At 43.2% G+C, this 21,893-nt stretch overlaps 1 protein-coding gene across 1 annotated transcript; it reads left to right on the top strand.

The window, feature by feature from the left end:
• The first annotated feature begins 1,936 nt into the window (after positions 1-1,936).
• Positions 1,937-19,835, top strand: LOC125363405 (coiled-coil domain-containing protein 170-like). Its single transcript, XM_048362597.1, has 9 exons — positions 1,937-2,152; positions 4,023-4,151; positions 5,065-5,321; positions 6,315-6,447; positions 9,026-9,340; positions 11,315-11,515; positions 13,552-13,758; positions 15,589-15,807; positions 19,574-19,835. Exons 1-9 carry the CDS (start codon positions 2,024-2,026, stop codon positions 19,733-19,735), a joined length of 1,752 nt encoding a protein of 583 aa, XP_048218554.1. The 5' UTR covers positions 1,937-2,023; the 3' UTR covers positions 19,736-19,835.
• Positions 19,836-21,893: the final 2,058 nt, after the last annotated feature.

Genomic DNA, 21,893 nt, shown 5'->3' with positions numbered 1-21,893 from the left:
AAGTGGTAGAGCCACAAGCCTTGAGTGAGAAAGTTAAGGAACAGGGCTGGGAATGTGGCTTAGTGGTAGAGTGCTTGCCTAGCATGCATGAAGCCCTGGATTCCATTCCTCAGTACCACATAAACAGAAAAAGCTGAAGTGGCTGTGGCTCAAGTGGTAGAGTGCTAGATTTAAGCAAAAGAAGCTCATGGACAGTGTCCAGTCCCTGAGTTCAAGCCCCAGGACTGGCAAAAGAAAGAAAAAGAGAGAAAGAGAGAGACAGAGACAGAGAGACAGAGACAGAGAGAGAGAGAGAGAAAGTTAAGGAAGAACATCTGTGAGTCCATGAGTTCAAGCCCTAGCACTGGAATACACGCACACAAAATTATAGGGACCAGGGGCTGGGAATATGGCCTAGTGGTAAGAGTGCTTGCCTTGTATACATGAAGCCCTGGGTTTGATTCCCCAGCACCACATATATAGAAAACGGCCAGAAGTGGAGCTGTGGCTCAAGTGGCAGAGTGCTAGCCTTGAGTAAAAAGAAGCCAGGGGGCTGGGGATATAGCCTAGTGGCAAGAGTGCCTGCCTCGGATACACGAGGCCCTAGGTTCCATTCCCCAGCACCACATATACAGAAAACGGCCAGAAGCGGCGCTGTGGCTCAAGAGGCAGAGTGCTAGCCTTGAGCGGGAAGAAGCCAGGGACAGTGCTCAGGCCCTGAGTCCAAGGCCCAGGACTGGCCAAAAAAAAAAAAAAAAAAAAAAGCAGCCAGGGACAGTGCTCAGGCCCTGAGTCCAAGCTCCAGGACTGGCAAAAAAAAAAATTACACGGACACCAAGTCAATGGTAAGCTCTTTCCCAGCATTCTTTTTTTTTTGCCAGTCCTGGGCCTTGGACTCAGGGCCTGAGCACTGTCCCTGGCTTCTTCCCGCTCAAGGCTAGCACTCTGCCACTTGAGCCACAGCGCCGCTTCTGGCCCTTTTCTGTATATGTGGTGCTGGGGAATCGAACCTAGGGCCTCGTGTATCCGAGGCAGGCACTCTTGCCACTAGGCCATATCCCCAGCCCATCTTTCCCAGCATTCTTGATGCCCTGGGTTAGATATCCAATATTGCTATGTATATATGACAGTTACATTTTTCTTTTTTTTTTTTTTTTTGGCCAGTCCTAGGGACTGAACTCTGGGCCTGGCACTATCCTTGAGTTTCTTTTGCTCAAGGCTAGCACCCTACCACTTAAGCCACAGTGCCACTTCTGGCTTTCTGTTTATGTTGTACTGAGGAATCAAACCCAGGCCTTCATGCATGCTAGGCAAATACTCTACCACTAAGCCACACTCCCAGCCCCTACATTTTTATTTTCTTTTCCTCTGAGGTGTAAGCACTAAGAAAAATCACATTCTTATGTTTGGCTTTTTCATGTTTGACTTTTTGTCATTTGGCTGTTTCTAAAAAGATACATATTTCTGATGAAAAATTAAAATGAGGAAAAGCTACAAGTCAAATGTCTAAAGATATGATTCAAAAATAGCATTTAAAATTATATTGTGAGGTGCTGGTATCTCACACCTGTAATCCTAACTACTCAGGAGATAGATCTGAGGAACACAGTTTGAAGCCAACCGAGGCAGAAAGTCCATGAGACTCTTATCTCCAATTAGTCACAGAAAAAGCTGGAAGTAGTGCTGTGACTCAAGTAGTTGAATACTAGCCTTGAGCAAAAGAACTCAGGGTCAGGGCCTAAGCCCAGAGTTCAAGCCCCAGGACCAGAAAAAAATTACATTATGACATATACAAATAGCATACCACTTCAGCCAGTTACAATCTAACCTGCTTTGATGCTGTCATTTGTTTCTAAGCAACAGGTTCAGCAGGCAACTCCTGAGGTCTGGCAAGTATTGAGTATCTGGAGGTGGAAGCTTCTTGAAGACTTTGCTGTTGGCACTGAATATACTTCAGCATCTCTTCCTGTGTGCTGTATGGAAACTCTTCTTGGAAGCACCATGGGTCACCATTAGATGTGCTCTGTGCTTCTGTGTCTTCAGCATGTCAAGCCCTCTCCAATCTTTAAACCACTCAGATTCAGGAATGGTTGCTACTGGGCAAACCAAAAGGCCTAATGAGGCTAAGCCATTACAAGTCAAGAATCTATCAGCCCGAAAAAATAGCGCAATGGTGAGTTGTTCTCTGGTACTTATTTTTACCCCAGTGTGTGATAAACCATCTTCTGTGGCACTACTGAGAGGTGAAAGAAAGTCTAGGTCTAACTGCCCATTTTCCTAGGCTCCTGATCATTTTTGTTGTTGTTAGTGAATGAAACAGAAAGCAAGGCCACACCATGACCGAAAAGAAAAAAAAAACCAAAACAGAAAGCAAGGCCAAATGATTTCCCATTTCATAAGTATTGGTGGCTTGATCTCAAGCCCTGGGTGCTCTCCCTAGCTTTTTCTTTTCTTTTCTTTCTTTTTTAATCAGTCGTGAGGCTTTAACTCAGTGCCTGGGCGCTATCCCTAAGCCTCTTTGTGCTCAGGGCTACCACTTGAGCCACAGTGCCACTTGCAGTTTTTTTTTTTTTTTTTTTTGGCCAGTCCTGGGCCTTGGACTCAGGGCCTGAGCACTGTCCCTGGCTTCTTCCCGCTCAAGGCTAGCACTCTGCCACTTGAGCCACAGCGCCGCTTCTGGCCATTTTCTGTATATGTGGTGCTGGGGAATGGAACCTAGGGCCTCGTGTATCCGAGGCAGGCACTCTTGCCGCTAGGCTATATCCCCAGCCCCCACTTGCAGTTTTTGAGCAGTTAATTGGAGATAAGAGTCTCATGGATTTTTCTACCTAGGCTGGCTTCGAACTTTGATCATTGGTCCTCAGATCTCAGCCTCATGAGTAGCAAGGATTAAAGGCATGAACCACCAGCACCTGGCATTTTCTTGGTGCTGGGGAATCGAACCTAGGGCCTCGTGTATCCGAGGCAGGCACTCTTGCCACTAGGCTATATCCCCAGCCCTTGATTTTTATACTATAAGAAATTAAATCTGTATAATCTATACATGCTACATTTACTTATGGCTAGTATTGCAAATTATTGTCTGGTAAGTATGTTTTCGAAAACTTTAAGTTCTGCTGATAATTCATGCTTATAATCCTAGCTATTCAGAAGGCTAACATCTGAGGATCTTGGCTTGAGGCCAGCCCAGGCAGAATAGTCCATAACACTCTTTATCTCCAGTTAACCAACAAAAAGCCAGAAGTGGAGGTATGGCTCAAGTGGTAGAGGGCCATCTTTGGGTGAAAAAGCTGAGAGACAGAACCCAGATCCTGATACTGGCACCAAAGAAAAAGAAAACTTTAAAGAAGCCCTTAGGTCAGCATGTTACTTTTTTTTTTTTTTTGGCTAGTCCTGGGCCTTGGACTCAGGGCCTGAGCACTGTCCCTGTCTTCTTTTTGCTCAAGGCTAGCACTCTGCCACTTGAGCCACAGCGCCACTTCTGGCCGTTTTCTATATATGTGGTGCTGGGGAATTGAACCCAGGGCTTCATGTATACGAGGTAAGCTCTCTTGCCACTAGGCCACATTCCCAGCCCAGCATGTTACTTTTTTTTCCCCTTGAACTTAACTTCAAAATGAATCTTTTAAAGGTGTGTTCTATTTAAAACTATCCCCCCTTTTTATTGGCTTATATCAATCATAGGAGGAGAATTTTATTGGTATATTTCCATACATATTAGCTGCTATTTTTCAATTTCATCCCTCCACCACATTTCCCATTTCCTTCACCCCCCCCCCTTTTTTTTTTGCCAGTACTGAGGCTTGGATTCAGAGCCTGAATACTGTCCCTGGCTTCTTTTTGCTGAAGGCTAGCACTCTACCACTTGAGCCACAGTGCCACTTCTGGCTTTTTCTATATATGTGGTGCTGAGGAATAGAACCCAGGGCTTCATGTATACGAGTTTGTATAGGCTAGAAAATTGATGGTTTTGATTCACAGGTTGGGGGTGGGGAGGAAGTTCAGGTTTGGTTAATTAACTGGAAGTTTCTTTCTCCTTGTAGATTTGTTTTGGTCCATCTCTGAAAGTGGCTTCCACCAGGAACTCAATGATGTACAACAAAAGGGCAGTTGACCCAGCCCATCCTGACATTCCTGGAGTGCTGATGAAAAACAAGAACCTTTTAGCTGAGGTATATGATTTTTAGAACCAAACACTGGGAAATTGTATCTTCTATAAAATAGGAAAACATTAAAGTAGCCACGGGCTCCTGGCTGAGCCCTAAGTATTTTTAATGGAAGGGATGGATTCCTATTTTCAATATGCTACCACATAGCAAATAGCCGCTAGTTTTATCTAATTCTATGTGGCATCAATAGATAAAAGAAGACATAAACTACATTTGTAGGAAATGTCTCAACTTTTACTCCCTGTGATGAAGGCTGGAATGTTCTCTAGAAATTCCTCAGTTGAGTCCTGTTCTCAGGATTTATCTCAAGAGGCAGACTTACGGGTAACTGGCTGGAAGCTCAAGGGCCATTGTCATTATTTGGGTACTGTGATGTGGCTGTTCATGTCTGTGCTATCTACCTCTAGGATTACCTCTAAGGAAAATGCTCAGAATACTTAGATTTGTGGGCCAGCTCTTTGAACAAATGGCATCAATGGTGACTGTGTTTTTGTTTCCTAGGGTAGCCGGCACAAAGTACCATAAACTGGATGAACAAGGTTACTTTCTCCAGATGTGGAGGCTAGATGTTTGAGGAAAGGTGTCAAAAGGGTTAATTTTTTTTTTTGTGGTACCAGGGACTTGCTAGGTTCTACCACTGAGCTTTATCCCTATTCCTTCACTATTGGTGTAATTTAGTAACTAAGGACTTAATTTTAATATTGGTATGAATTGTCACTTATTCCAAACCCTGTGTGCCAATTTTATGTTATTTAAAAATGTCTTTAACATGGGATATGCTTAAGGAACAGACTTGAAAGCCTTTAATTTATTTTATAATAATGTATAGCTTAAATATCCATGATGATTTCACACTGTGAATGTTTAAGACCATGATCATAAATGATTTTAAATAACACTTTCTACTTCACATTAGCTAAGAAATCTTCAAAGCAAAATCTTCATAAAAGAAAGTTCACTGAAAGAAATGAAGACTGAGCTAGAAAGTTACAAAGAAAATAATGTGCAACAGTCATTACAGATAATATCCCTGAGAGATGATGTCAAGGATCTCCAGGAACTCATCGCTTCTCTAATGAGAATAAAGTGTTTGAAAAACACCAATATTCAGAGTCTTGAAAGAGGCAACTGCAATCTAACTGAAAGAGTTACAGAATTAGAAAAACGTCTAAGGTAGGAAATTTGCTAGTTTCTTTTTTAAGCAAGTCTTTTGTGATACACTTTAAAATAACATGAAATACATACTACTAATTAATCATAATTTAGATCTAATAGAATTTCACTTTTAAGGTTCATTTACTTGCAGCATCAATCAACACTTCATTACTTTTTGTTTTGTTTTTTGGCCAGTGCTGGGGCTTGGGACTGTCCCTGGCTTCTTTTTGCTCAAGGCTAGCACTCTACCACTTAGGACACAGTGCCCCTTCTGACATTTTCTATATATGTGGTACTGAGGTATCAAACCCAGGGCTTCATGTATATGAGGCAAGCACTCTACCACTAGGCCATATCCCCACCCCTCCCTTAACTTTCTCTGCTCAAAGCTCTGTTACTTGAGCCACACATCTACTTCTGGGTTTTGGGTAGTTAACTGGAGAAAAGAGTCTCAAATTTGTCTCCCAGGCAAGCTTTGAACTGGGTTCCTCAGATCTCAGCCTCCTATGTAGCTTGGATGTGTGTGGGTGATATGATCCTAGGGCTGGAACTCAGGGTCTAGGTGCTGTTCCTGAGCTTTTTTTTTTTTTTACCCCCCTCAGGGCTAGTGTTCTGCTTGTTGAACCACAACTTTTTGGCAATTAATTGGAGATTAAAAGTCTCACAGATTTTCCTGTACCAGCTGGCTTTGGATCTTGATCCTAAGATCTTAGCCTCTTGATTCTCACATCTTAGTCCTGTGGGTAGTTAAGATAACAAGCATGAACCTCTGGTGCCTGGCAGCATTTTTGTTTTTTTTGAGACAGGGTTTCAATGACTTTGCTGCAGCTGGCCTTAAACTCACAATTACACTACCTCTGCCTCCTGAGTAGCTGGGATTATAGACATGTACTACCACACCTCTCAATATATTTTCAGAGGATAGTTATTATTTTAAATATTCCATTAAAATTACACTGAGTTGTTTTGAGTTGGTTTCATGACAATTTTATTTACTGGTCTCTTACTTAGAGTACATCTGGTTGAAAGAGAAAAAGCAGAGCGAAAGGCAGACCTTTTGGAGAAAAAGTTGTTTACTTACAAATTCCCTCCTTATATGAATATGGAGGGACAAGAAGATTCCTTGGATATTGTTCCGGTGAAGGTGAGAATAAATTGTGAATGCTTTTAAAGAAACAGGGTTTTATTACTTCATTTTACTGACACTATAATTTAGACACGAAGAACCAGTCAGACAAGGCTTCTCCACCTATCCCCTAAGAAAGAAGAGCGCATAGGAGGACATAGAAAGGAAGTTTAATCGAATCCACTGAGAAAACAAAGGGACTTAGTGGCCCTAAAATTGTCTTGGGGAGTTAGGACAGAAACCTTAAGTTTAACTAGGAGAAAAATTGGTGATAATATGCATAGTTAATTCTGAGCCCTGGTAGAAGTCTGGCCGGATTTAATCATAATTTTAGTCTTTGTCTCTGTACTAATTTTGGAGAAATTATTATTATTTTTTTGCCAGTCCTGGGGCTTGGGACTCAGGGCCTGAACACTGTCCCTGGCTTCTTTTTGCTCAAGGCTAGCACTCTACCTCTTGAGCCACAGTGCCACTTCCAGCCTTTTTTTTCTATATATGTGGTGCTGAGGAATCGAACCCAGGGCTTCATGTATACATGGCAAGCACTCTACCACTGGGCCAGAACAGGAAAAAGTTGCCCTTGTAGGTCATCTCCTGAGCTTTTGCTCAAGGAGCTTTTGGCTGTCCTTTTTAAGATAACATGACCTCAGCACCTGTAATCCCAGCTACTCAGGAGGCTGAGATCTGAGGATCGCAGCTCAAAGCCATCCCAGGCAGGAAAGTCCATAAGACACTTATCCAATTAACCCCAGAACACCAGGAAGAAGTGGAACTGTGGCTCAAAGTTGTAGGGCATTAGTCTTGAGCACAAAAGCTTAGGGACAGCACTCAGGTCCTGAGTTCAAGCCCCATGACAAGGTGTTTGTAAAGTGACTGCAGCAGTAAATGGCTCAAAATAAGAGCACAGATACAAAGTAGTGGTGGTGGGGGGGGGAGGAGTAGTGTCTGAGTACCCAGCTTGTAGTTAATTTATAGGCCAAGAGACAGTAGAGAAATACTGAGTAAATTGTTGGTCTGTTAATGGAAGGCCAAGGAAACCACATAGCATGGTGGATGCATGGAGACAGTGTGGGAGGAAGAGCTGAAGGAGACAGGAAGGTGGCAAGAAGGCCTTGTGAAGTTTATTTTTATTTATTTATTTATTTATTTATTTGCCAGTCCTGGGCCTTGGACTCAGGGCCTGAGCACTGTCCCTGGTTTCTTTTTGCTCAAGGCTAGCCCTCTGCCACTTGAGCCACAGCGCCCCTTCTGGCCGTTTTCTGTATACGTGGTGCTGGGGAATCGAACCTAGGGCTTCATGTATGGGAGGCGAGCTCTCTTGCCACTAGGCCATATCCCCAGCCCCCACCTTGTGAAGTTTATAAGGGTGGACTTCTCCTGTGGGCAGGAGTTGGAGAATAAATTCGGCATTATCTATGATTTTCTGGTGGTTGTTGTTGTTTTGTTTTTTGCCAGTCGTGGGGCTTGGACTCAGGGCCTGAGCACTGTCCCTGGCTTCTTTTTGCTAAAGGCTAGCACTCTACCACTTGAGCCACAGCACCACTTCTGGCTTTTTCTGAGTATGTGGTGCTGAGGAATTGAACCCAGGGCTTCATGCATGCTAGGCAAGCACTCTACTACTAAGCCACATTTCCTGCCCTATTTTCTTCTCGTTAACAGTGGAAGTAGGGTGTCTACAAGGGCACAGGGAAAGCTTGGGGAGACTGCCATGGTATTGAGGGCTTCCCTGAGCTTCCCAGCTTCCATACCAAATCATGGATCCCCAAGATCCACTCATGAAAAGCACTGCAGGTGTGTCCAAAGGAGACTCTCACAAGGTGGGAGTTTTAATGAGGATGTATGACAGGAGAAGATGGGGAGTAGAAGAGGGGAGAGAGATTTCCTGCTCACCGCACAGGAAATGGAAGCTGCAGACTCAAGCTGGGAGAATACAAGTGTGGCCAGGCCATCTAGCCACTCCTCCTAACCCTCAGACCACAGTTCTAGGGGTAAGTGGGAGACCACCACCCAAAGCTCAGGTTACAGACCTCTTAAGGCCTCCTTTTGCAAGATTTGTCTTTCATTCTTTCTTTTCACTCTTTTGAAGGAAACTGGAAGTTGTGTGTGTGTGTGTGTGTGTGTGTGTGTGTGTGTGTGTACACATGTGCACACAGGTACAGGGCTTGAACTCAGGGCCTGGGTACTATGCCTTAGCTTTTCCTGCTTAGGGCTGGTGCTGCAGTTCTATTCCTGACATTTTTTTTTTCTGTTTAATTGAAGATAAGAGTCTCATGGACTTTTCCTGCCAGGGTTTGGCTTGGCACCTTGCTCCTCACATCTCTATCAGCTTCATTCTTTCTTCTTCCTGAGGGTCCTTTCTCCTGAAGTTTTGTGCTATTGCTGTATTATTTAGGTCAAAACAAGGAAAGTAGATGTCGCCTGTATTGTTTCAAGTAGGAGTGGAAGTTGGAATAGTAGATGCTCTAGAGGTAAGGCACCTGATTAGCAAGTGTCAGGCACTAAATGAACTCATGTACTCCAAAACGTACATGTATGTGTGCACACACACACATACACACACACACACAAAGTTTAATCTGTGTTTTGGCATATTTAGGATATGGGTGAAGCCACTGTGGCTACCACTGTTGAGAGCAACAACAATTTTTACTCTGATGGACTAAATGATGTACAGAAAATTTGGGATACATGTGCACAGGATTTGCTGCATGAGGAAAAACAATCATGTGAGTTAGACAGACCTCCACATTCCTGGACCTGGGCAACGAAAACTGTGCAATCTCAGCATCAGAATTTCCTCGACCAGTTGTCCACTCTCCTGAGTGACAGCATTGGCCCAATACCAGCCACAGAAGAAGCTGTGAAAGAAAGGATCCAGGAAATTGGTGCAAGTGAGCAGTCATGGAAATCTGTAAGTGTACTTATGAGTTTTCTTTCCAATTTGATTTTTTTTGGCCAGTTCTGGACTTGACCTCAGAGCCTGGGCACTGTCCCTGAGCTTCTTTTTTTTTTTTTTTTGGCCAGTCCTGGGCTTGGACTCAGGGCCTGAACACTGTCCCTGGCTTCTTTTTGCTCAAGGCTAGCACTCTACCACTTGAGCCACAGCGCCACTTCTGGCCATTTTCTGTATATGTGGTGCTGGGGAATTGAACCCAGGGCCTCATGTATAGGAGGCAAGCACTCTTGCCACTAGGCCATATTCCCAGCCCTGTCCCTGAGCTTCTTTGATCAAGGCTAGCACTCTACTACTTGAGCCACAGCATCTCTTCCAGCTTTTTCTGTTTATGTGGTACTGAGGAATTGAACCCAGGGCTTCATGCATTCTAGGCAAGCACTCTACACTAAGCCACATTCCTAATCCCCCAATGTGATTCTTTTGAGAAGTGCCAGCTCAGTAAACTTGGTGGTTCTGAATTGCAATTTTGGTTATCCTTTTATTAGTACAATGATGGAAGAAAATAGGTAAGTTGACTTTACCACATTGGAGGAGGTACAGCGGGGAGCCCTTCCACGAATGAACTCCAGTTCTATGATTTGCAGCTGTGTGCTCTTGGACAGGCTACTCACGTTCTCTTGTGCCTGTTTCATTTGTAAAATGAAGTGAAGGGGTGTGGTTACTACCTCACAGCATAGAAGCAAGGATTAAATATGTTAATACTTGATAAATGATAAATTCTTTTGGGAATAATTCCATAAATATTAAGTTAAAATATTTGCTGTGTTGAAACATATGCCTAGAATTCCAGCATTGGAAAGTTCTAGCCAGCCTGGACTATGTAATGAGACTCTGTCTCAAACTACTCACTATCTCCCAAGTGTGTGTGTGTGTGTGTGTGTGTGTGTGTGTGTGTGTGTAAAAGAAGGTTTTCATAATGACCCAATACTGGTCAAATCATTGAATGCAGCAATGCAGCAAACAAATTGTCAGGGCTCAGGATGTAGCTTAGGAGGGCTTAGGAGTAAAGTGTTTGTCTAGCATGTCCAAGGCCCTAGGTTTTATCTGAATGTTAAAAGAAAAACAATTCTTGGGGGCTGGGCATGTGGCTTAGCAGTAGAGTGTTTGCCTAGTATGCATGAAGCCCTGGGTTCAATTCCTCAGCACCACATAAACACAAAAGGCCAGAAGTGGCTCTGTGGCTCAAGTGGCAGAGTGCTAGCCTTGAGCAAAAAGAAGCTCAGGGAAAGTGCTCAGGCCCTGAGTCCCAAGCCCCAGGACTGGCAAAAAAGAAAAATTCTCTATACTAAAATATCTTATTCTTGTATATGGAAGCTTTCTATTTCTTTTATTTTTATTTTATTTTTGTATTTTGACAGTTCTGGGGCTTGAATTCGGGGCCTGGGCAGTATCCCTGAGATTTGCTCAAGGCTAGCACTCTACCATTGAGCCACAACACCTCTTCCTGCTTTTCCTGTGTATGTGGTACTAAGGAATCAAACTCAGGGCTTTATACATGCTAGGCAAGCACTCTACCACTAAGCCACATTCCCAGCCCTTCTTTTTCTTTTTTAATTGACCCAGACTAGGGCTTCTACCCAGGGCCAGGGCACTGTCCCTTAGCTTTTTCCCTCAAGGCTGGCACTATACCACTTGAACCATACTTCCACTTCTGGCTTTTTGCCAGTTGATAGGAAAAAAAAGTCATTGGCTTTCTTCCTCAGACTGGGTTTCAATCATAATCCTCAGATCTCAGCCTTCCTGAATAGCTAGAATTATAGGCACGAGCCACCAATGTCTGAATCTAATAAAAATGTTAGATCTCTTAGAAGTTTTCCCTTCTCACCTGTTCAGTAACTTATTGTCAGCACAATGTCGGTATAAATAGGCAGTGGTGAAATGATGGAGAAAGCATAGTGCATCAGGAAGCTTTTGTACTTTTTCTTACAGAGGACGGAAGACCTGCAGCGTGAAATTCAGATGCTCAGTAAACGTGTAGAACAGCTGCAGCATCTTTATGAACAATCAGCTGAGCAATCCCCAGCAATGGAAGAAAATGATAAAGATAACAAAAGGCCCTTGCAATATCAGGAAGGAAACATGCCTGGCAACGACTTTTCTCAAGGGAACTTAGACTTGGATGGGAAGAAAGCAAGAATTTCCTCAAGTGTAGGAATTTCTTTAAGAATGATTTTATGCTTATGCTGTTTATACTGTTTGTGTTTTTCTTGATAATAGAAAGGATTTGCTACAGAACCTGTGTTTTTTATTTTCCCAAAACTCTCATTCTTTCTGGATCTCCAGTATTACATTTTTTTTTGCATATTTTATATTAGGAGAACATCTGTTAATATAGATCTTCTTTTTCATAGATTGGTAGTTTTTTTGTTTTGTCAGTCCTGGGCTTGAACTCAGGGTCTGAGCACTGTCCCTGATCTTCTTTTGCTCAAGCACAGCACTCCATTGCTTGAGCCACAGCGCCACTTCCGGCTTTGTCTGTTTATGTGGTACTGAGTAATCAAACCCAGGGCTTTATGCATGCTAGGCAAGCACTCTACCTTTAGCCACATTTTAGTCCCCTGGTTTTGCTTTTAAGAGATGATTTGGTAATATAGCTCAGACTAGCTTCAAACTTTAAATTTTCCTGCTTCAGACTACTAAGTGCTGAGGCTAAGAGATATCTTAATGCACTTTTAGAAGATTAGAAAATGAACTGAGAGGAATGGCTCTGCAGTGGTTGAATTTCAGGCAGTCTGACCCCAACAATGAGATCATTAATGATATTCCTGAGTGATTACCGTATAAACTTTTATATACTCTTTCCTTGCTTTCCTGCATTGAGGAGGAAGAAGTCACCTCCCCCCCCCCAAAGTGTGATGAAATGTGTAGGTTGCAATACCATATCTTCAGGAGACACTCATTTCACTATCCATGGCATTAAATGTGTTAGATTAATTTCATTGTTTGAGATTTGGTAGAGTGGGCAAATGAAACATTCATTCGGTTTTGTTCCTCTCCCACTTCTCTTTCCCTAAGGTCCTAAACTAGGCTTCTACTCAGTGGGTATGTCTCCTTCAGGTAAAGTTGTAAGTGGAATTAGGCTTAATTCTACATATTACCTCTTCATTTCCTGTTCAGTATCACTTTCCTGCTCATCTCTACTTTAATCTTCCCAGTACAGTTATCTATCTTTCTCAGTGAAATCCATAATCAACATTTACTTCACGATGACATTAAATGTTTATAAGAGCATAAAGTACAATGATTGTTGTATTTTCTTTCTTGCATTACATTTTGTTTTTTCCTAGAGTCAGTACCTTTCTGGCGTGTGTTGTTTTTTTTTTTTTAAAGTTCAATTTGTTTTTTAAAAATTGTTGTTATAAAGATGATGCATGGGGGGGGGGTTACAGCTACTTAAGTCAGGTAATGAGTTCATTTCTTTTGGACAGTGTCACCCCCTTTTTGAGTAGTTGTTTTTTTGTTGTTATTGTTGTTATGTTTGTTTTTTTTCTAACCCCCAGTCTTGGAGCTTGAACTCAGAGCTTGAGCACTGCTCCTGAGCTTTTCTGCTATTTTCTCATAATATATTTTTGATATAATCTCTAGTGAATGCTTATTTTAGCATACAAAATTTATTCTTTTTTGACATTAAAATTGCCTGTTGCATGTAATGAATAATAGTCTAAAGAACACCTGCGTTCAAAAATCCTTATTTCCTTATACCTTGTAGAAAAGATTAAATAATTGATGCTACTTAGTATTTATAAAAATGTCTAATTATGCCTGTGGTAGCACTGATTTGTAGCTTTTGCCATATTTTTATTTAATATTTATTTATGGTAAATATATACATATATATTTTTTGCCAGTCCTGGGGCTTGAACTCAGGGCCTGAGCACTGTCCCTGGCTTTTTTTTTTTTTTTCTCAAGGCTAGCACTCTGCCACTTGAGCCACAGCGCCACTTCTGGTCTTTTCTATATATGTGGTGCTGAGGATTGGAACCCAGGGTTTCATGTATACAAGGCAAGCACTCTTGCCACTAGGCCATATTCCCAGCCTTTTGGTAAAAATATTCTACTTATGTAATTATTAAACCTGCACTTCATTAGAATAGATGTGGTACTATGCTGGTATAGAACAACAACTTAAAGCACTTTTCTTTCCAATACTTTTAATTTCTATAAAGGAAAATCCCAAGACTCAAAATTCACAGATAAATGAACACAAGAAGTTTAAGGAGTTAGAGATGTTATTGGATATTCGTCAGAATTTGCAGACCGATACAGTGCCAAGAATGGAGGAGAAAATTCAGAAACTTCAGAAACAGCTCAGTGATTTGAAATTGTCAAATAAAAATATGAAAACTCAACTGACAAGAGTAAATGTCCTTAAAGTAAGTAAAAGAAATAAGACTTACAAAATCAACTTAAGCTTTGGCCCATTCCTAGTTTAGCCACATCTATAAAATGTATGTATGTATATATTTGGTGTGGGTACTAGGGCTAGAACTCAGGAACTGGATACTATTGCTTAACTCAGGAACTGGATACTATTGCTTAGCTCTTTCTGGTCAAGTTTAGTGCTCTGCCACTTGAGCTACAGATCTTTCAGCTTTTTGGTGGTTAACTGGAGCTAGGCATCTCATAGAGTTCCTGCCCAAGGTTGGCGTTGGGCCAGATTGCAGACTCCTGAAGCAGCTAAGATTATATAGGCTTGAGCCTCCTCTGAAGTCCAGCTGTACATGAACTTTTTGTGTGTGTGTATGCTGGTCCTGAAGTTTGAACACAAGGGCCTGGTGGCTGTCCGTGAGCTTTTTTGCTCAGGACTAGAGCTCTATCACTTGAGCCACAGATCCACTTCCAGCCTTTTTTTGATTAATTGGAGATAAGAGTGTTAAGCTTTTGGGCTGAGAGTGTGTGTGGCTTAGTGGTAGAGTGCTTGCCTAGCATGCATGAAGCCCTGGGTTTGAATCCTCAGTACCACATACACAGAAAAGGCCAGGAGTGGTAGAGTGCTAGCCTTAGAGCAAAAGACACTCAGGGACAGTGCCTAGGGTTGGAGTTCAAGTCCCAGGATGAGCAAAAAAGGAAAGAAAGAAAAAATAGTGTCATGCTTTTCTTTCCTTGTCTAGCTTTGAACCAGGATCTATAGAACTTAGCCTCCTGAGTAGCTAGGACCACAGGCATGAGCCACTAGCATCTAGCTCTACATGAGCTTAAAGAAAGCCAAAATGATTCTGCAAACTGAGTATACCTGTGTGGCTCAAGAGGTAAGAGTGCCAACCTTGAGCAAATAAGCTAAGAGCTCAGAAAGAGGCCCTGAGTTCAAGCCCCAGTACCTGAACAAAGAGAAAGGTCTTGTCTTTAAAAAAAAAATTATTCTTTGGAACTTGTGGCTTTGATTGTTTATTTCAAAAGTGAGTTGAGGGGCTGGGAATGTGGCTTAGTGGTAGAGTGCTTGCCTAGCATGCATGAAGCCCTGGGTTCCATTCCTCAGCACCATGTAAATGGAAAAAGCCAGAAGTGGCACTGTGGCTCAAGTGGTAGATTGCTAGCCTTAAGCAAAAGAAGCTCAGGGACAGTGCCCAGGCCCTGAATTCAAGCCCCAGGACTGGTAAAAACAAAACTAAAAGTGAGTTGTGCCTTCAACCAAATATGCACTAAATTATTTAACAATATCCCAGTTTAACAATATTTCTTTTACTTTAGAACCAACTGTTTTCTTTCTGTATTTGGTTAATGTAGATTGTAAGATCTTTGAGAAGATAGAATGTATGTGAAATTCTCTACAGATCACAAATCAAGTTCACAAAAATGCTAAGTAAGCCAGGCACTGGTGGCTTACTATAATCCTAGCTACTCAGGAGGCTGAGAGCCAGCCCTAGCAGGAAAATCTGTGAGAATCTTATCTCTAATTAACCACCAGAAAACCATAAGTGGCGCTGTGGCTTAAAGTGGTAGAGTTCTAGCTTTGAGCAAAAAGAGCTCAGGGACAGTGCCCAGGCCACAAGTTCAATCCTTGCAACCAACAACAACAACAAAAAAGCTAAGAAAATGTTGCCTATTAATGAGCATGATGGTACAAAAATGCCCTTAATTCAGAAATTGTGGGAATTTAAAATTTTCAATCTATTTCTCGTTTCAGAATTAAAGGGTATATCTGTTATTTATAAGTGATCAAATCAGTCTTTTTTTTTTTTAACCTACCTTTTACCCTGTCACAGGACAAAACAATTGAAAAGCTCAGACAATCTTTAACAAAAGTTGAAATGACAAAGGAGAAACCAGCTATGAAAGCAGACAATTTGAAAATGACATTAGGTTCTGCAGAGCAAGAGCTGAAATCAGACTTAGAGAGCGCCCCTCAAATGCTGCAAGGGGAGGCTCCCAAGCTCTCCACAGCTAAGAGCACACCTGAAGAAGTATCAGGACAAGAACAAGAGGTATTTTTTCTAATTACGCTATTAAAATTAACAGAAGTGATAAACACCCATCTCAACTTAGATGATCTAACTGAAAATTTTAGGGAATTTGTTGACTCATAGCATCCAACTGTAAGGACCTGAGTGACTAAATATAGTAAGCGTTAGTGTTAAAATTATAACAGCTTCTAAATCCTGATGATGACTCCATGCTAGAAGGCTCTACCTCTACCCAAGAGACTAGTTTCTTGTAGTTTGACATTTAAAAATATAGGGAGCCCTTGTTCCCTTCAGTACCTAGGTAGCAACCATGGTAATGGACAGTAAAAAATGATGATAGTCATAGCTAGGAAATAACCATAATCGTAGGTAAAGAAATGCCATGGTAACTGTTGGGTTGGTTTACTTATGATTGAGTATTGGATTGTTTTAGCCTCCTCAAGCTTGCTTAGTGGTAATGGTAGAAGATGGTAGCAATTTTTAAAATAAAGTTGGTACTAGGGTCAGCCTGATTGCAGAATTCTGCTTCTGTAAATGGCTTAACCCATTTGTGACTTGCTCTACTCCCTGCATCAGTGCTATGTGACCACCTGCTGTCAATTCCTGTTATGGAGGCCAGTTCCCAATATCAAAGCCTGATAGCCAATCAGGAAAAGCCACGCTGGAATTTCCCTTGAGTGAGCCAATGGTGTCAAAGGGCAGCTGTTGGCAATGGCAGCTTTGCTGTTTGCTTTAAAAGTAGCTTGTGAGATCAGAGAGGGGTTGCTCTCCATGGAGATGGCCTTGACCAGTCAGTTAGTGATCTCTATGCTTAACGGGAAATAAACTTTGATATACTTTCGCATTGGGTCAGTCTCATTCCTTTGATCACGGCACGGACCCTATCACAACCTGAGTTAAACCCTCTGGAAGGGCACCTAGCCCCTCAAAGGACCTTTCTTACCTTTTCTTCTTGGCATACATGCCACAGCTTGTGTGTGACTGACTGGGAGCTAGTTTTTCTCCATAGAACAGGAACCACAGACACTCACAGCTGTAGAGTTTTATAGTTTCTGTGACAGGAGACAGAATCTCAAGAAAAGGGCTTTATTGGACAAGTGTAGGTCAAGTGCTTTTCTCCATGAATGGCTGAGGATGAGATATTACTTTAGCTTAGGTTTGTATGCATATCCTCTGAATAATCGGCAGGGTAAGGTTTAGAGAAAGAATACAAGCTTTGAGAAACTCATGTGTTGTTATTTTCAGTCACATTCTAAAATAGGACAGTGCTTCTAAGCATTCTTAGGTTTTCACTCTACATCCTTCCTCTTCCTCTCCCTCCCCACTCCTTCCTTCCTCTCCTACCATTTCCCAGCAGTGCAGGAAATCCTTTTAGTTGCCTCAGTCTTCAGGTGAATGAAGGCTGGGGTTTACTTACTAGGTTTCTTAGCTCAATACTGCCCTCTTGTGAAGGCTGCTTCTAAAGTCTTTTCTTTTGGGGGAAAGGCTAGGTGATGTCTGATTCTGCAATTCTCTCCAGTGTGTTCTACCCCCTTAATCCCCAGGGTTTGCCACTTCCTTTTCCCTTACTACCAGGCCTCTAAGGAACACCTCAAATCTCAAGTACTCTGCAACCTCCCCTCAGAAACCTTGGCCCTCAGGAACTGCCACTTCTGGTGTTTATGCTTCCAAACCTCTCTTTCTTTTCCACTTGCCAGTATTCTAGTCTGCCAGGTCTCAGACTGTTCACAGTATTTCCCCACTTGTGAACTGTCTTTACCTGGGGCTGAAGTGGTTTGTGTTCCACACCAGAAGGTATGGGGTGCAATCTCCCCTTGAGCTGCCTGTGCAGCTTTAGTATATTCATTTCCCCCACTCCCATGCAAATTGAAGGTTGAGATATTCTCTACATATGCTTTATGTTATTTATTGTGCCAGGACTATACTGCTTGAGTTCAGGGCCTCCTGGCTCTTCCTTAGCTTTTTTTTTTTTTTTTTTTTTTTTTTTGCGCCAGTCCTGGGGCTTGAACTCAGGGCCTGAGCACTGTCCCTGGCTTCTTTTTGATCAAGGCTAACACTCTGCCACTTGAGCCACAGCACCACTTCTGGCCTTTTCTATATATGTGGTGCTGAGGAATCGAACCCAGGGCTTCATGTATACGAGGCAAGCACTCTTGCCATTAGGTCATATTCCCAGCCCCCTTGCTTAACTTTTTTATGAAAGGCTGGTGTTCTGCCACTTGGACCATAGCTCAACTTCCAGCTTTTTGGTGGTTAATTGGAAATGAGAGTCTCTTGGACTTTTCTGCCTGGGTTGGTTTTGAACCTTGAGTCTCAGAGCTCAACCTCTGGAGTAGCTAGGATTGTAAGCATGAGCCACCAGCACCAGTTGATCAGTATGACTTTAATAAGTATCTATGGATAGTTATTATCATAAAACAAATCAAAAGTTCAAAGAGACAAGTCCTAGCCACTGGGCTTAGTGTTATATGTAAAGTCTCAGCATCTTGGGAGACTGAGGTAGGAAGATCATTTGAGAACAGAAGTTGGAAGTTGAAGAGCCTTAGCAACAGAGTGATACCCCATTTAAAACAAAACAACAATAACAACAAAAAAGGCCAAGTGCCAGTGGCATTCCTATAATCATAGCTCCGCAGACTCTTATCTCCAATTAAACAGCAATAAAAAGCCAGAAGTGATCTGTGGCTCAAGTGGTAGGGTTCCAGCCTTGAGCAAGAAAGCAAAGGGACCTTGCCAAGGTCCTGAGCTCAATCCCTAGTACTGGTACACGCACGTGTGCATCTATGCACATTTGTGCAGCTGTGTATACACACACAAGGTAATTGCCTAGTGGCTGGAAAATAATAAGCAGTGTTATAATTAGGTTTAGTTGACAAAACATAAGAAAAATATTAAAATCAAAGGAAATTTAAAGAACTATTGAGATAAAGCAAGCCATTTTCTTAGGATAGCATTTGAGTCCTGCATAGTGGCACATACCTGTAAACCATCCTAGCATCCAGTCTCAGTATTCAGGAAGCTGAGGCAGGAGGAGGAGAATCACAAGTTTGAGGAAAGCTTGGATTACAGAAAGACACTGTCTTTCTGAAAAGGGAAGATAAAATGAACTTGAATGTAGAATGTATTTAGTAAAGAAATGTTCTGAGTGGTCAATTGCTCAAACATATAATCTTTACTGTTTTTGAAGCAGATATGGAAGCATTATAGCTTGAGGCTAGTGGGTGGGGGAGAGTTAGCAAGACTATCTGAAAGAAGTAGCCAGACTTGGTGGTTCCTGCATTTAATCCCAACTATATAGGAGGCAGAGGTAGGAAGATGGTTGTCAGCAGCTGGCCCCAGGCAAAAGCACCAGACCTAGAAAAAAATAACTAAAAACAAAAAGGACTGGGAGCATGGTTTAAGTGATAAAGCACTTGTCTAGCAAATGTAAGGCCCAGAGTTCAAAACCCCAGTATTAGCCAGGCACTGGTGGATCACATCTATAATCCTAGCTGCTCAGGAAGCTGAGATCTGAGGATCATGGTTCAAAGCCAGATCAGGCAGAAAAGTTTGAGATTCTTATCTCCAATTAAACAGGAAAAAAGAAAAAACTGGGATGGAAATGTGGCTTAAGTGGTGGAGCCTTAAGTGAAAATGTAAGGCCCTGAATTCAAGCCCTGGTCCTGGCATAAAAGAATTCTAAGAATGAAAATTTCATAACAGTAAAATTCTAGTATCAATTTCCTTGTACTTAATAAATGGATGACCCAAACTAATGACATATCACGATTGTCATTTTTTTTTATAGCTTATTGACTTTCGAGAAACTATTATGAAAATGCTGGGATTGAACATGAAAACAGCAGACAAGGAAGTCATTAATCAGCTAAAGCTCATTGTACAAGTTTATGAAATATCTAAGAAACCAAAGATTTCTTCCGATTGTAAGACTTCACAAAACAATCAGTAAAGAAGTTCTGTCTTTTCAGTGCTATCAAGTTAGCAGATATAATTGCTACAGTGTCTTGAATATGACTACATTATAAATAAAATGCACTGAAAATTTTCACAAATCAGCCTTGGTGTTTAACTTTTCTAATAATTCCTTTCTATTCAGTTATTTCTGCCCTAGTCTGGATTTGGTACTTGTAATATGCAATAATGACCTTTAATAACTATTTTAAGCAAGTTATGAATCAGAAACATGTGCTATTTTGCTCAAGGCTGGCACTTTACCCTTTAAGCCATATCTCCATTTCCAGCTTTTTGGTGGTTAATTTGGAGGTAAGAATCTCATGGACTTTTCCACCTGTCTGACATAAACTGCAATCCTCTGATCACAGCCTCCAAAGTAACTAGGATTACAAGGTTGAAGCCACAGGCAACTGGCTTGGGCAACTTTTTTGTGGGTCGTGGGGATTGAACTCAGGGCCTGGGTGCTGGCTGGGCCTGAGCTTTTTTTGCTCAAGGTTAGTGCTCTACCACTTTAATCCACAGCTCCACTTCCAGTTTTCTGGAGGTTAATTGTCCCAAAATGCAATGCGGCAACCAGATCCATTAGTTAAGCATTCAAACCCTCCTGGGGTTGGGGTGGGAAAGGTCACTGGAATATTAGATTTTCTCAGGAGCCAAACTAGAAAGTGCTCTAGGGCCAGAACCCAAAAGGTAGCAAACCGGTGAACTTAATGAGTTCCTTTGAGCAAGGTGGTTGAGACTAACAAGATGGGAAAAGCAAAGGGCTGTCTCTAAAACAACCTTGTAACCCTTGATAAAGGACTGGCTCTTCTCCGGACTTGCATTTTTCTTTACCTCAAAATTAGAGCAAAAACGTACCCTGTTTTAGCAGTGGGGTGTCAGCAGCCCTAATTACTTTTAGCATTTCCTGGTCAGGTGAGGGAGCTTGCTGCCCCAGGACTGAAGCCAGTGGGCGCGGCCATCGAGGGCATGATGCCCCTGGCACTCTTCTTCAGGGGCCTAGGCGCCGGTGGTCAGAGGTGACAGCCTGGCCAACCCCCTCCCTTCCCTTGCGAGTGCCTTCTTCGGCAAAGTGTGATCATGAGCACCATGCCTAAGGTCCGACCCATACTGGCAATAAGTCCGCTGCTTACGCGGCGACTACCTTCCCGCGCAGGATTTTCTTCCAGGATTCCCAGTACGACTTGAGCCGCGCAGCTATCTTCGTGCCCCGCCCCGACATCCACAGGTCAGCGGCTCCACGCTACTGCGCCTGCACTGCCCAAGCCGCGCAGGCGCAGCCCCTCAGGGCTTAGGGTGGGGAAGCAAGGAGGGCGTAATAGTAGTGGAGGAGGAGCTGTGGCTGGCCGCCGTAGGCGGAAGAGAGCAGAGAGAACGCGAAGGTCTGGGTGATGACTGGCTGAGGAAATGATTGGCTGGGAGAGAGCGCAAGCGGGGCGTGCCTTAGTTCGTGGCCGGAGTCCGCCAAAACCGGAACACGCCTCGACCTTAGCCAATCAGGGCGGGGGGGTGGGAGATCCGGGGCGGGGCTGGGCGGGCGATCTCACGAGAGTAATTTTCTCTGGCTCGCGAGGCCAGTCCATGCGGAAGCCCGGCGTCTGTGTGCTTCTGTGGGTGTGGTGCTGCTCGCCCGGCGCGGAGTCGGATCCTGGGGTCGGCCGGACACCGGCAGGGTCCTCAGCTCTCCCCTCAGCCGGTCGGTGTGGATCTGGGGCTGTGGCAGGCTGTGCCTCCTCGAGGCTCCAGGAGTCGATGAGGCCGCCCCCCCTCGGTTCCCCGCTGGCGCCCGGCCGAGGCCGACTGAGTTGGGTGTTTTGGGGGACCCGGCCAGGTTCAAATCCTGCTCGGGTTAGCAGCCCCCCACCTCGGGTAGTAGTCAGGGTGAGCCGCGTGGGTCAGCGGGCACGTTAGCCCCTGCAGGGGCCGGGTTAACACCGCTTCCTCGGATAGGGGAGGAGTGCTTCGGGTATTCCTTTTGCACTCAGATTTGAAATGAGGGCCCTGAGCTTGATAGGCCGCAGCTCCACCTGGAAACCAGGCTTTTGGCCCTTTATGTTCTGGTGATTTTTGAAATAGACTCACTTTTTGCCCCTTGACCTGAACCCCTACCCTCTAATTGTGTTTCCCACTGTAAACTGGGATGACAGGCACCA

Source organism: Perognathus longimembris, chromosome 14 (genome assembly GCF_023159225.1).
Source record: "Perognathus longimembris pacificus isolate PPM17 chromosome 14, ASM2315922v1, whole genome shotgun sequence".
Taxonomy (NCBI): Eukaryota; Metazoa; Chordata; class Mammalia; order Rodentia; family Heteromyidae; genus Perognathus; species Perognathus longimembris.
The sequence above is the reverse complement of the archived record's forward strand: the minus strand, read 5'-3'. Positions and strand labels throughout refer to the sequence as shown.